The sequence below is a fragment of the Salminus brasiliensis genome, chromosome 7 (assembly GCF_030463535.1).
Source record: "Salminus brasiliensis chromosome 7, fSalBra1.hap2, whole genome shotgun sequence".
Lineage (NCBI taxonomy): Eukaryota > Metazoa > Chordata > Actinopteri > Characiformes > Bryconidae > Salminus > Salminus brasiliensis.
Window position 1 is genome coordinate 38373303 of NC_132884.1, and position 16033 is coordinate 38389335.

Genomic DNA, 16033 nt, shown 5'->3' on the forward strand with positions numbered 1-16033 from the left:
TGGTCAAAAGCCGATCTGTGCAAAGAGCCCTTCCAGTTTCCAGTATGGCTGGTGCAATGTGACGATATTTTATCGTATTGTGATCCGTTTCGTTATCGTGGTATCCAATATGTTTTTCTAAGCATATCAAGGATATTGCCAGTGCTTAAAGAACACAGATCAACTGCACATTTTATTACAAACAGTGTGCTTGCTCTGGTTTAATGCAGCATATTTTGTATGGGAGAGTATTTGAATAGTAGTTTTTTAAGAATCTGTCACTATCAAAGCATTCTTTCTGGGATCACATGTATCGCAATTAATATCATGTATCCTGGAAATTACTTTTAATAATAATTAAATATCGGGATATAGTATTTTTACCATATCACCCAGCCCTAGCTTGAAGTACGGCTCAACTTGACCCACCATCCTTTAAGATCCACTGAAAACAATCATCCAGGCTTTTTTCTGTTCTGCAACGAAGTGGTGGAACGAACTTCCCCTGGGTGTCCGAACAGCACAGTCCAACACTCACTGTCCTCAAACCCAGACTGAAGACCCTCCTCTTCCAAGAGTACTCAGGTAGAGTGTAGAGTGTGTAGAGTATTATGGTCTCTGTAGTGACTTCTGTATTTAGTAATATCTGAGCTTAGAGTAATCTTTTGGTTTCTAGCCAATACAAACTAGCTAAGGGTATTTTCTGAGTGAACAGTGAAGCATTGCTGTAAGTCACTCTGGAGAAGAACGTCTGCTAAATGCCTTCAATGTAAATGTTTGTAGGTGATCAAATATTCAATGAATTGTATTATACATATCGTTATACAGTATATTAGCAAAATACTGAAATTCTATCTAAAAGCAAGCAAATTTTAATACCAAGAACCTCAACAGCAAGCAAAGTTTAAGAGAATCAAAAGCTAGCAAAATGTAATAGCAATAGCATCAAAAGCAAAAACATCAAAAGCAAGAGCATAAATAGCAAGAGCATTAATAGCAAGAGGATCAAAAGCTAGCAACGTGTAATAGCATCAAAAGGTAGCAAAGATGAATAAATTTAACAAGAATGTCTGCTAAATGCCTTCAATGTAAATATATATATATATAGGTGTAAAAAGTCATTATATTATATATTTTAAATTATATGATCTGATATAATGATTCATGCTTAACATGACCAGGGGTATGATGAACTAACTAAGTAAAAAAGGAACAATTTTCATTTTAAGGTTGACTTTTTGAACATTTTCCTGAAAGACTTTTTTACATTTTATGATCACTAGTAAATTTGAATTTTAAAAAAATATATAAATGTGTGACACAAAGCAAAGATATAAACTGTTGATATTTATTGTATAAAGACAAATCATATTGCTGATTTAACGTGGTGTTACAGAAAAAGAAGTGCATTCACACTGTATGGAACTGTACCACTGGACCTGATTTGCAAAGGGCCGCCATCGGCATCCCGCCAAGCCACAATTACAGGCCTTCACATGCCAAGGAGTTATATTTGCTTCCTCTAGCTGATCTCATTGGGAGTTTTCTTTCTAAGGAAGGTTTTGCAGTTGCAGCAAATGAGCCACGCAGAAAGGGGCGAAGCTGACCTATTGTCATAAACAATGGTGTAGTTCTTTTACACATATTTATATCTGAGAATTGCTCAGGATTAACACTTATACTTTATATTTACTTTATATATTATACTTATTTCTACTGAACTTAGGAACTAAAGTTGGGAGCTGTTTATTCTTTTTGAGGTACTGAGGTCTGAAATAAAATGAGAAATCAGGACAGCATAGCTGAACCACCAAGAAAATCAGAATTTAAGGGCCATGTACTTTAGCTTCTACCTCCTAGTATTAGGACTTCTTATTAGTATTTGGTCACAGCAAGTTACATTCAACACATTTTAAATGTACATCATATTGAGGTCAGATATAAAAGAAATGTACATGTACAAAAACAGTACAAACATGTCATTATACAGTATATAATCAAAAATACAGTATTTTACAAATGTATGAATGCGTAAAATGACATAAAAAGCAATATATTTGTACACATATGTAGACCACAGTCACAAAAAGCTTCACAACAGAATGAAGTATACACTCATACATTAAAAAATATGGAATGCAAAATAGAATATTGTAAAATTATATGTATGACCATTATATATAATCGCCTGCTGAAAAATCCAGTTCAAGATCTCAAATGGCCTGAGCTAGTCTTTTGATGGTCAATGTGGTTGAAAAGCTGCTTATCCAGGTGACATCATACCCTCTACTGGTCAAGAGCTAAGCTGACCAGGCCATTTTTTTGCCATGGTATAATTGAATAAAATACTGTTTAATTATATATATTTGGCAGAATATATACAGTTATTCAGTATTTCTAGAATCAACAGGCACAACAGATATGTAAAGGTATGATGATTAGACATAGCTGCATATTATTGTACAGGATATAAATAAATTACAGTATTTTATTTATGACTGCAAAGCAACAAATAGTTTCTGACACTTTTCCAAACCATATTTACAAAAGGCTTCACAAAAGAATAAAGTATACTTTAAAAATGTAAATATCTGATGACAATGATACTACTACTAATGCTAATACTCTTGCAACTAACACTTTTAATAGCAAGAACATCACAAACAAACAAATTGTAATTTCAAGAGCCTGAAAAGCAAACAAAGTTTAATAGCATCAAAATCTAGCAAACTGTAATAGCAATAGCATCAAAAGTAAGCACATTTTAATAGCGAGAGCATCAAAAGCAAAAGCATCAAAAGCAAGAACATAAATAGCAAGAGGATCAAAAGCAAGAGCATTAATAGCAAGAGGATCAAAAGCTAGCAAAGTGTAAAGTTTAATAACATTAAAAGGTAGCAAGGTTTAATAACATTAAAAGGTAACAAAGTTTAATAACATCAAAAGGTAGCAAGGTTTAATAGCATCAAAAGGTAGCAAGGTTTAATAACATCAAAAGGTAGCAAAGTTTAATAACATTAAAAGGTAGCAAGGTTTAATAACATTAAAAGGTAACAAAGTTTGATAACATCAAAAGGTAGCAAAGTTTAATAACATCAAAAGGTAGCAAGGTTTAATAACATTAAAAGGTAACAAAGTTTAATAACATCAAAAGGTAGCAAGGTTTAATAGCATCAAAAGGTAGCAAGGTTTAATAACATCAAAAGGTAGCAAAGTTTAATAACATCAAAAGGTAGCAAAGTTTAATAACATTAAAAGGTAGCAAAGTTTAATAGCATCAAAAGGTAGCAAAGTTTAATAACATTAAAAGGTAGCAAAGTTTAATAACATCAAAAGGTAGCAAGGTTTAATAACATCAAAAGCTAGCAAGGTTTAATAACATCAAAAGGTAACAAAGTTTAATAGCATTAAAAGGTAGCAAAGTTTAATAACATTAAAAGGTAGCAAAGTTTAATAACATTAAAAGGTAGCAAAGTTTAATAACATCAAAAGCTAGCAAGGTTTAATAACATCAAAAGGTAACAAAGTTTAATAACATCAAAAGCTAGCAAGGTTTAATAACATTAAAAGGTAGCAAGGTTTAATAACATTAAAAGGTAGCAAAGTTTAATAACATCAAAAGGTAGCAAGGTTTGATAGCATCAAAAGGTAGCAAAGTTTAATAACATCAAAAGGTAGCAAGGTTTAATAACATCAAAAGGTAGCAAGGTTTAATAACATTAAAAGGTAGCAAAGTTTAATAACATCAAAAGGTAGCAAAGTTTAATAACATTAAAAGGTAGCAAGGTTTGATAGCATCAAAAGGTAGCAAAGTTTAATAACATCAAAAGGTAGCAAGGTTTAATAACATTAAAAGGTAGCAAGGTTTAATAACATTAAAAGGTAGCAAAGTTTAATAACATCAAAAGGTAGCAAAGTTTAATAACATCAAAAGGTAGCAAAGTTTAATAACATCAAAAGGTAGCAAAGTTTAATAACATTAAAAGGTAGCAAGGTTTGATAGCATCAAAAGGTAGCAAAGTTTAATAACATCAAAAGGTAGCAAGGTTTAATAACATTAAAAGGTAGCAAGGTTTAATAACATTAAAAGGTAGCAAAGTTTAATAACATCAAAAGGTAGCAAAGTTTAATAACATCAAAAGGTAGCAAGGTTTAATAACATCAAAAGGTAGCAAAGTTTAATGACATTAAAAGGTAGCAAAGTTTAATAACATCAAAAGGTAGCAAAGTTTAATAACATTAAAAGGTAGCAAAGTTTAATAACATCAAAAGGTAGCAAAGTTTAATAACATAACGTAGAACTGGATCATTTATATGATCAGAAAAGTCCAACCTTATTAATATGTGTATTATTTGGAAGAGCTCGGTAAGGGCCTACAGGACACGTCACAGCCAGCCCTGCGCGAGAGGCACTGTTCATCTTAAGGGTTTTTAGGAAAACGCTCCATAAAACAGAGACTGCGTCTGACTGTGGTCACCACATGGTGAACAGTCCTCCAAGAACCCTTCATCTTCTTCCTCCTCAGAGTAAACACACTAATCCTGTTCCGGCCTTTTCAGAGCCAAAAGCAGAAGCTGATCCCAGACCAGCCTCTCCCCCTGAGACGCTTGAGAAACACGGGCTCCGGTTGCAGCTCCGCCTCTTTCTCTCCTCAGTCCTTCCTCTCTGCCTCAGGGTGAGGAGCCGGTTCCTCTTTCTGTCTCAAACAGTCTGTCCGTCACGAGTGGTGGCCTAACTAAGCAGAGAGCAGTAGACGATCGGTAAGAGCTCTTTCTTCTCTTGGTGATTTTGTAGATCAGTGGGCACTGTGCCTCTGGGACTGTTGGGAATAACGCTGGGACGTGTTCTCATTCTCCTCCCTTTTCCTTGCTGACACTTCTCTGCCTGGTTCCCCTAAAAGTTGAGATTTAGCGACTAAACGAGTCTGTTTCTCGGTGACAGTGGCAGTTCTGAGCAGGCATGGACTCAGAAACATCCCAGTAGGCTGGATTCTGGTCTCCTTAAAGAAACAAGAAGGCTATGGTGGAGTTGAGTCCAAGCCCAGAAGCACTGTTACCTGGATTATACTGAATGCAGACTAGGAGGTCCAGGAGATCCAAACCTTTCCCAGTCCAGAATTCCACATCAGCTCATCTTGTGGCCCAAAATAAGCTGAGACAATTCCATGGCAAGTGAAGTCCAGCAGAAAAAGCTTACAGCATCAGTTTGACATTGCTGCAAACAGTTTAATCAGGAGAACTGCTGAGTTGTAATGTTTTTTTTTAATTAATATTAATAATACATTTTATTTGTAAGTACTTTAATGTAGTGAAAATGTCTCATTGCATTTTATATCATCTCTATTAAATATGTTTTTTTTTTGTAGGAGAAAAAAATCATTTTCACTAGATAAAACTACCTAAGACGTCCTTAAAGTGGAGGACGGGTGATATGATAAAATATTATATCATGATATTTAAAGACGGTTTGTCTATACACAATATTTATTGTGATATTTATCATCAGAATTGATAATTATGATTATGATCAGAGCAGTTCAACAGTATAGATGGTTTGGTAAGTTTTATCAATAATTAATAAATAGTTCTGATCAGAGGAGGACGTGTCTGGTCCCCCTTGTGAGTCTTGGTTCCTCACAAGGTTTCTACTACACCATGATTATTAATATAATAATCATGGTGTAGTAGAACTTAATATAGAAAGTATGTGAATAGCAAGTTTTAACAATTCTCATGATAAATATCACAATAAATATTGTGTATATACATACTTATACATATATATATATATATATATATATATATATATATATATATATATATATATATATATAAAATGTGTGTGTGTGTGTGTGTGTGTGTGTGTATATACACAATATTTATATATTTATATATATACAAATAACAACATAAAAACATTTGTATATTTTTTTTTCTCACTGTCTGGCATGAAATCAGGATAAACGTTTCCCGTTTTAGGTCACTTAAGATTACCAACATTATTTCTATTTGCTAAATATCAGAATAATGAAAGATTTATTACTTTCTTCAAAGTCAAAAGTCTAAATACACTGAGATTACTGTGCCTTTAAACAATTTGGAACAGCCCATATAATAATGTCATGTCTTTGGAAGCTTCAGATAGGTTTATTGGCAACATCTGAGTTAATTAGAGACACACCTGTGGATGTATATTAAGGCACACCTGAAACGCACTGCTTCTTTGTGTAACATCATGGGAAAGTCAAAAGAAATCAGCCAAGAGGTCAGGAAGAGAACTGTGGGCTTACACAAGTCTAGCTTATCCTTGGGTGCAATTTCCAGATGCCTGAAGGTGCCTCACTCATCTGTACCAACATACTTATGTATGTATGCACACACACAAAACAACAACAACACAAAAGTGAGAAAGAGCTGTTGTGCCATTGACTTTACAAACAAATGAATCAGCAATTCTAGCTTCCTTCTACAAAAGAGAAGAGAAACTAATGTATTTCCTGCCATTTGCAGAAACGCCTGGAATGGAGGCACTGAAATGTGTGAGAGCTCACTGAGTGGTGAAATCACGCTTTGAAAACGGGAGGGGGGGGGGCAAGCAAGCCCACCCTAGTTGTGAATTAAGCGACATGCTAAGTTCAAGTAATAAGGAAAGCAAGTAAACCTCTACTAAATAAGCCTGGAAACACTGCAGAACACTCCTAAGGCCGTTCACTCGACTCTGTGCTCTCAGATATGAGGCTTTAACCTCTAAACAGGTGTGATTTGAGCCTCGGTTAGCTGGACGTTCCATGGCTACACATCGGCGGATCGCTGTTGAGTCCAACTGCCTTTAGCTTCAGCAGATAATGGCTTGCTTCGTTCCTGGTTTGGCCGTTTTCCCTAATAAACACTGCAGCCATGCATGCTATATCCCGGGGGCATAGTCCAGCAGGAATGTGATGCCTATGCATACTGCACTAATTACACTCTCTGTAATGAAATGTGCAGTTGGTCAGTGTTCTTCAAGCACGTGCTCTATTGTATCACAATAAGAGAGAAATAGGCATATTGCCCACCCTTCAGTTGGGGCATGACGATTCCTAAAATACATATAAAAACAAATGTTTTCACTGAACAATTTTGTAAATATAAACAAGTTCACTGCAATTAACTTGCACCTTATCCAGGGTCGATTTCTGCCCTGCGCTCAATGATTCTGAGTAGGCTCTAGACCAGGGGTGGGCAGATTTGGTCCTGAAGAGCCGGATTCCTGCACAGTTTTGCACTTCTCCTGCTCAGACACACCTGATTATACTCACCTGTATAAAGAAGCCAGGTTTGGTAGACCTGTTGGAGCAGGGAAATTAACTAACAGTGCTGGATTCCAGCCTCAATTTCCCACCTCTTCCCTGATCCTGAAAAAGTAGAATAAGGAATAAATGAATGAAGGAAATATAAACATGTCAAATTTGTTTTTTGCAACTCGGAAATTGAGACAGAGGCCTGTTTACCCCTTTGTTACGTCACCTTCCCTATTATATATTTCCTGATAAAATATTTACCCTGTTTTATGTTTCAGTTTATTAGAAATTCAATCTTATAAAATTAGACCATTTCATCATTAAAGCGACAGCCACAAGCCAACATGTCGGTCCAAAGCAAATCTCATGCTCTGTGCTCTTGATTTAAATATAAAGAGGAAGTGATATTATCAGAGGAGCACGAGTTTGCCCTTGGTTTGGGTCTGAGTGTTAAATTTCCATTCTGCTCTGTGCAGTGAAATCAGTATTACATCAGTAAGGATATGCACTGATCTGAGAACGCTTAGGCAGATCCAATACACAGTGGGAACTGACTGACTGGTGATGTGTCCAAATATTGGACCAACCTGGCCTGATTTAAATTGGCCCATTAAAAGATATATGTGTACAGAAAGGATTTCCACCAAAAATAGTCACCTTTCCAGCGCTCCAGAAATTCTCAAAACAGCCCATCTACCACCAACAATCATGCCACTCCCAAAATCACTTCCCCCCCCCCCCCCCCTTTTTATATACAGCTCTGGACAAAATTAATAGACCACACTTCATTATTTCTCTGGGTTTACTATTTATAGGCAGTGTGTTTGAGGAAAATGAACATTTGTGTTGTATTTCATAAACTGTGGACAACATTTTCCCTAAATTCTAAATAACAATATTTGCTATTTAGAGCATTTATTTATTTGCAGAAATGACAACTTCTCAAAACAACTGCTCAATAATTATAATGCAAAGATGTTTTATTAAAATGTAAACATCACAGAATAACATCTGAACTTTGAGAGCATTCAAAAATCACTGTGGTGAAATAACCTCGACTGCCAATTACAGCTTTCCTGTCTTGGCCGGCTCTCCACTAGTCTTTCACATTACTGTTGGGACTTTATGCCATTCATACTCTCCAAATTCAGCTCAGCTTTGTTTGATGAAATGCATGGATTTAAATGGCTACCATTCACGTTAAGATGCAAATTTAGGAAAAAAATTAAGTCTCTTTATTTTTTCCAGAGCTATATATAAATAAATGTTATTTATTTTACCCTCAGTTCAGCTGAACCAATGAACCCACCTACCCCCTTGGACCCTCCCTATCACTTCCAATGCTCCAGACACTAAGAGGGTGGGGACAAGCACATGCCTCCTCTGATACATGTGAAGTCAGCCACTGCCTTTGCCAATGTGCTCAGCCAGCATCCCAACGAGAGTCTTGAAGAAAGAGCATGGCCAGTTGTGCTCTCTCCGGCTCCGGCTGCTGATGGTGAAGAAGCATGACCGGGGATTTGATTCTCGGGCCGTAGTGTAGCATCTTAGTCTTACTGATGGTTGATTACCTGAAGCTGCTGGGATGTATCTGCATGAAACTGTAGTTTTTGAGAAATTGCTCAATGAGGGTATGCAAGTCACTCATGGTGTGGGCGCTGTTGCATCCTTGTACTGCGACAGATGTTACAACTTTTGCTGAGAACGTTCTGGATGGTTGCCCGGTGATGTTGCATCAGCAGCAGTTCGAAAAGAGTCAGTCCTCACCTTCCCAGTGTCAGGAGCAGTACATGTGATGGGGGAGAGTACTAATGAGTGGGTTGGGTAACTGGCTAGCTAATATTGGGGAGGACAATTGCGTATAAAATAAATAAATAAATAAAACCCATACAAAGAGCTTATTAATAGGATTCAGACATTGATATTAGAATATATAAAATGTTTAAATGGTGTAAATAAATAAAACAAATAAAACGAAACCAGTGTTTTTAAATCTTAAGTCACATTAATGTTAATTAATTTTTTATTTAAAAAATCGAGGTCATGTCCACAATTTGTACACAAACCTAGGTGTGGTACTGAGTTTCAGGTTTCATTTGCTGATGCAGCGGCGGACTGTTTTATGTGACAGCAGTTTTCCTGAGTACTCCTGAGCCCATGTGACCATATTTATCACAGTAGCATGACTGTTTCTCATGCAGTGGCATCTGAGGGCTCATAGGTCATGCACATGTGACTGTGGTTTCTGGCCTTTCCCTACACACGGACTGAGATTTCTCTACCTGAATGAATACACTCTGTTGCTTTATGTTGTGCCCATTGCTGACACAGATGTGCAAATGCACACACACACACACACACACACACACACACACACAACTTGTCTTGTCTAGTCCATGTAGATAATGCCAGGCGTTTGCTTGAGGGGTATAAAGACCCCCAGCATTGAGCTGTGGAGCAGTGGAACAGGGAACCATCCGATACATTATAATGACTTGAGGAGTTGGGAATGAGGATTATTAGGAATGGGGTTAGTAATTGGATTAAAATTTCTGATGCCATAACATTAGTACCACCGACAGATGAAATCAACAACAGTACCTACTAAAAGTGCCCTAAGAAAGAACAACTGTTGAAAAGGGATCATGGGGATCACCCCACAACTTACAGGACTTTAATGATAGATATGACGGGACACCTTCAGAGGTCTTGTGAAGTCCATGCCTCAAATGATCAGATCTGTTGTGGTGGCACAAGGGGGGCCTACCCAGTATTAGGCAGGTGGTATTAATGTTATGGCTGGTTGGTGTATGTGTGACATTGCAGCAGAAAGAATTTCCCACTCACTTTGTCTCTCTTGTCTCACATGAAGGCATCCAGTGTTACTTGAAGTGGATGATTATTATGGATAATGGGCTGTTCAGTTTAACATATACCATCATTCAAAAAAAATGCCTCCCATCATTGAAATTACCTTTTGAAATTAGACTTCAAGCCACCTTAATTTACATTTAAATTGAGTCGACTCGTCTAACTGCAGAGCTTCCCTTTGCATGCTGCAGAATTTCCTTTCATGTCCTCATGTTACCTTCCAGGTATGGATGCTGCCTGCCGGACATGTCCTCTGATCCTCCTCTGTGTTTTTATGACCTTCCCGGTCTTGGCCTGGCCACTGAAGTCGCTGCCTCACCTCCCGTACTTCACCGTCTGGAACGCTCCCACCGAGCCATGTGGGTCTCGCTATGGTGTCGACCTTGACTTGAGTGTCTTCGACATTGTGCACAACAAGAACCAGACATTCATTGGTAAGAACATTGCCATCTTCTACTCGGACAAGCTTGGCTTATATCCTCACTATGATCAGCAAAAAAAATCGGTGTACGGAGGGGTTCCTCAGAACGCCAGCCTGAAGAACCACATCTGGCAAGCTGACTCTGACCTACGCAAGGCTATCCCGGATCGAGGCTTCCATGGGCTGGCCGTACTGGACTGGGAGAGTTGGAGACCACTCTGGGAACGGAACTGGGACAGTAAAGAGGTGTACTGGCAAGGCTCTAGGGCATTGGTGAGAAAAAGCCATCCAGACTGGAAGCCAGAGCAGGTAGAGGCGGAGGCTGTGAAAGACTTTGAAGGAGCAGCACAGGCCTTCATGGTGGAGACTCTGAAGCAGTGCCAAAGTGAATGCCCGAAGGGACTGTGGGGCTTCTATGGGTTTCCCTGCTGCTACAACTACCAGTACAAGAAGAATGGGACCTACACAGGAGAGTGCCCAGCACTAGAGATGAAGAGGAACAACGAGCTGTCGTGGTTGTGGAACGTGAGCACTGCTCTGTACCCTGATATTTACCTGGATCTGGGACTGAAGGGGCGCAGCCGTGATATTCTGCTGTACTCCCGGCATCGGATTCTGGAGGGCTTGAGAGTGAGAGAGCTGGTGACGCCCATCAAACCGCCTGTCATCCCCTATGCTCGCATCGTCTTTACCTACTCACTAGAGTTCCTCTCACAGGTAAGCTTCGAAAACTGCAGTACGGTGTTAATAGCGTAGACAGAAGCGTTATACGCAGATCTGTTGAACTTTTCTTTTGTGTGTGTTTTAAAGGAGGAGCTGGTTTATTCCATTGGAGAGAGTGTTGCATTAGGGGCAGCAGGAATTGTGCTCTGGGGAGATGCAAACTTCTCCAAAAGCAAGGTAGGAAAACATGCAATCGCACGAGCACAGTTAATTGTTCATGTAAAATAATGAGTGTATGAACTACTGTTTGAACGGAAGGATTTGGCGGCTCCCCCAATGGCCTGGGGGTCACCAGTTTGATTCCTGAGCTGGTCGCTTTATCATCAGCGGCCGGAGTCCGGGAGAGCACAATCTCCCACTGTTTGCCGCTGTCTCCTCTCATCACTCTAAAAGCGATGTTGGCCGGCACAGACGCCATCCTCCGAATGTGTTGGCTGCCCTGAAATGCCACAGCAGCGGCAGTTCGTAAAGAGACAGCGGCTGGCTTTGCATGTATCAGAGGAGTACTTACCCTAGTGTCAGAGCATTGCTATTGCTAGGGGTGGGTGAGTTAATTGGAAGTACCAAATTGGGAATCAAACCCCAGTTTGCTTTGGTTGGCATTTGTGATTTTTGCATTTATATTTCCATGTAAACAAACTATTTCCCAGTGTTTTTCTTCCTGAGGCTAGGTGAACATAACCCAGACGGTATATATTATCCCCTTTAAATATATGCTTCATTTATATGGACCCCCTATTTACATTTTGTCATATTTTGAGAATGACCAGATATCTCACCCTGAAGTGTAAAAAATAAATGGAATAAAAATGTCCATTTATTTCATTTTATTGACTTTCCATTTGGTGTGTTTCCATTCACATTTCCATATTTCTGTCCACTTTTCATCTAAACATCACAAAAAATTGTCTATAATGTGTTCAGATTGAGGAACAGAGCTGCAGATGATATAAAAAATAACCATGAATGCTAAAAGCAAATCCTGCTGAAGGACAGAACATTTAATGAAATCCCATTGTTCATTTGACATAATTTAGATTTTAGTAAAATTAATGAAGTTTAGATTTTTTAAATAAGGAAAGTGAGTGTTAAATGATTCAATTAGCTAAATGAAAGGCAGGCGTCAATCAGGTATCGAACCTTCCAACAGGACAATGATTCCCAGCATAGGCTTAGTTTCAGAGGAAGTCCTGGAAGATTCTGGAGAGGCTGTCGCAGTCGTCTGACTTGAACCACAAAGAAAATCTTTGGAGGGATTTGAAAAGGCGCATGCAGCAGCAAACCCAAGAATATCAGTGAACTGGAGGCCACTGTGTATGAGGAATGGGCTAAGAACGTCCCCTAGAACGCTGCCAGAAGCTGGTGCCTGGCTGTGCTTCACATTTGCAGCAGGTCAGAACAGCAGAAGGGTTCTCTACTAAGTGCTAAAGATGCTTGATATGAGGGGTTGAGTAATTCTGAGACTGCAGTCGTCATTAAAAGTGGTATTCTGTGTTGAATTTGAAGAAAACTTGTTCTATGAATTGTGTAGATATTTAAATTGGTGTTGTTTGATTGGTTAGTTTCAAACAGCTGAACGTTTGAACGTTTTACTAATAAACCTAATTTGTAATGAGGATGAATAATTTTGATACATTCAGAAAATAATATACAAACATAAAAAATCTACTTTTTAATTTATATTTATTTTGTTTTATTTGATTTAATTGCTGTGTAATGCAATAAAAATCATACTTTTTACATTTGTTTTCAGGGCTTACAATATTAAGGATGTTTTTTCAGTTTGCAATGCAAACCTTATTATTGCCTATAAAATAACTAAAATAACTAAAATATGAATGACAAGTACTTGAACACTTTTTAACACCAAGCAATTACCAGGCAATTAATGTAAGCTATGAAATCCCCCCCCTTCACCACTTTCCTCTTTTTTCCAGGGCACCTGTCAAGCAGTGAAGGACTACCTGGACACCACTCTGGGCCGCTACATAGTCAATGTGACCGTAGCTGCGTCTATGTGCAGCCAGACTCTGTGTTCGTCCCAGGGTCGGTGCCAGAGGCGAGCCCCGGGTTCTGCGGCCTACCTCCATCTAGACCCAGCCGTGTGGAACATTGTCCGGAGAGCTGATCTTCCAGACAGGGCACCAGATGGTCCGTCGTATCTGATAGAGAGGAGGGTGAGGAGTGACGAGAGGGAGAGGAGTAACTTTATAGAGCTGTTTAAGTGCCAGTGTTTCCCGGGCTGGGAAGGAGAACATTGCCAGAATAAGCAGGTTGCTAGATTTGAGAGAACGTGAGCATGAAACATCCTTTAGAAGTTTTATAAACTTGATGATTAAACTGGACGTGTTAATTTGGCAGTGTGTTCAGCCCTACTGAAACCAGACTGGACTGTGGGAGAGGTTTCTGGGACAAGAATTCGAATGTATTGGAATGGAAGGACGTGTAAGCTTCAGTTGAGCTTGAAGAACACCAACCATGGTGAATGTCCTTGCTGTTTTTTTGCATCTAGGTTTAAACCAAATGGGTATCAAGCATACACAGCTTAGTATTCTGCATAAGGGGCTAAAAATTGATGCCATGGCTTGGGTTAGACCTTGTGGGAAGTGTCTCAGTTGACCAATAACAGTGCTTAACAGGTGCTGGGTGCTCACCTAAACTTCCAATATATCTTTTACTTTAGAATCAGTCATTCAAAATGATAATCAAATTACTGTACAATTCTGAGGGAGTGCTTATTATTAATTTGTAGTCATAAGAACTATTCAGCTCGGTCCGTCATACGGTCTAAAAATACCTTTCTTCAGTGATTTAAAAGTAAATATTTATATTTTTGACAGCTTTTAAGTTTACGGACCTCTGTTGCTCTGTACTGTGCTCTTAGACTCATCCACTGCTGCACAGAAAGACTTTGACAGACTATTTATCTCAGCTGTAAACATAATGCAGTAGTCAGAATAGTTACTGATGCACTATGTGGACAAAAATATCAGGACACCTGCATATCCATTGCTTTTTCTAAAATCAGGGGTATTAAAAAAAAAAAAAAAAAAAAAAAAGCTTATCCTGCTTTTGTTGGAGTAACTGTCTCTACTATCCAGGGAAGAAGGCTTTCTACTAGTTTTTGGAGCAGAGCATTGCTGTGAGAATTTGATTGCATTCAGCGACAAGAGCGTTAGTGATGTCAGGATGTTGGATTATCAGCACCCCACCTCAACATACCCAACTCCCGAACTCATCCCAAAAGTATTGGATGGAGCAACGACCATCATTCCAGAGAACACAGTCAGCTCAATGCTAGGGGGCTTTATACCCCTCTAGCCCACGCCTGGCATTAGGCAGCATGTTGCCAGTAGGTTCAATATGTTCATCTACTCCAGAGAGTCCTATTCTATTGTTAATACATTTCTATTGTTAATCTATTGTTAATGCATTTGCACATCTGTGTCAGCAATGGGTGCAACTTAAAGTAGCTGAATGAATTTATTAGAAGGGTTTTCACAGACATTTGGACGTATTCAAATGGTTCTTTGAGCAAACCATAGAAGAACCACATTGTCTATTACAAACATGGGTTATTCTTCTTATTTTTTCTTGTTTTATCTTGTTTTTTTATTTTACTTACACAAATAAATGTTTACTAGATAGCCTGCTTATCAGTTTCTCAGAACCAAGATGTTTGCACTGTATTTGTAAAGAATTAACTTATTGAGAAATTAAAATAATAAATATTTTTTGGGAAAAAAGCTCTGTCATTGCTTTACTGCTATGTACTGCTTTTAGAATGACCTCCTATTTGTCATTAGTGTTAGGGTGGATAAACACTGAATATGCAGACCTACTACAGGGTTTTTAGACTTCCAGACTTCAGCAGCTGCAGAAGGTTCATAGGATAATGCCTCTGGCTTGGCCACGAGATGGCAGTAGAGATGCATGGGAATGTTTGTATTGGCTCCCTTGCCCTTTCTGCAATACCCATTTAAACCATCTACTATGTGCTGTAGGGCACCGGCAATGTTACAGCTGAACATCATTAGACTTCAGTAATGAAGGGGAGGCTGAACTGATCAGAGCCCAAATAAATGGCTCCATAGAAATGCATAGAGTTACTGAATCCAGCTCATCAGCTAATCACAAAAGTCTCGAAGTAGAAATCGGAGCTCAGTTTGATCCCTTCGTGAGGAATTGTCATTTAAACGTGTGTCCAATATCACCTGCCCAGGGCCGGAGAGCCAGGATAAAGAGCACACATGATTAATGGCTTGAAGGCTGAGACCAACTGATTAAATAAGTAGAGTCAGGAATGCTCTGGCTTGTTTGCAATGACAACCTTCAGCCACGCTGGCTCTTTGCAGATAGGACTGGACATCCCTGCTATATCAGACGTCTAGCTAACTGCTGAGGCATGAACCTGGACCAGTTTCTGCTGTTCCTGTCTTGATGAATTCAGATCATGGCCAGGATCAGCTCCCCAAAGGTCTTACGAAATGTCAAAAACGTGCCTTGATCACCTTTAGGTCGTTTAGACAAATAAAGTAGCTATACACTGTATGGACAAAAGTTTTGGGACACCTGCTTATTAGTTGTCTTCTGAAATCAAGGGTATTTTAAAATTTAATGGTTGGTGTAACTGTCCTGGGAAGGCTTTCTATTGGATTTTGGAGCATTGTTGTGAGGATTGGACTGCATTTAGCAACAACAGTGTTTGAATGATCACCATCCCACCTCATCCAAAAGTTTTGGATGGAGCACCCAACTT

At 38.7% G+C, this 16033-nt stretch overlaps 1 protein-coding gene across 1 annotated transcript; it reads left to right on the forward strand.

Moving 5' to 3' along the window:
• The first annotated feature begins 4653 nt into the window (after positions 1-4653).
• On the forward strand, positions 4654-15020 carry hyal1 (hyaluronidase 1). Its single transcript, XM_072683183.1, has 4 exons — positions 4654-4740; positions 10355-11268; positions 11362-11451; positions 13212-15020. Exons 2-4 carry the CDS (start codon positions 10357-10359, stop codon positions 13569-13571), a joined length of 1362 nt encoding a protein of 453 aa, XP_072539284.1. The 5' UTR covers positions 4654-4740; positions 10355-10356; the 3' UTR covers positions 13572-15020.
• The last annotated feature ends 1013 nt before the right edge of the window (positions 15021-16033 follow it).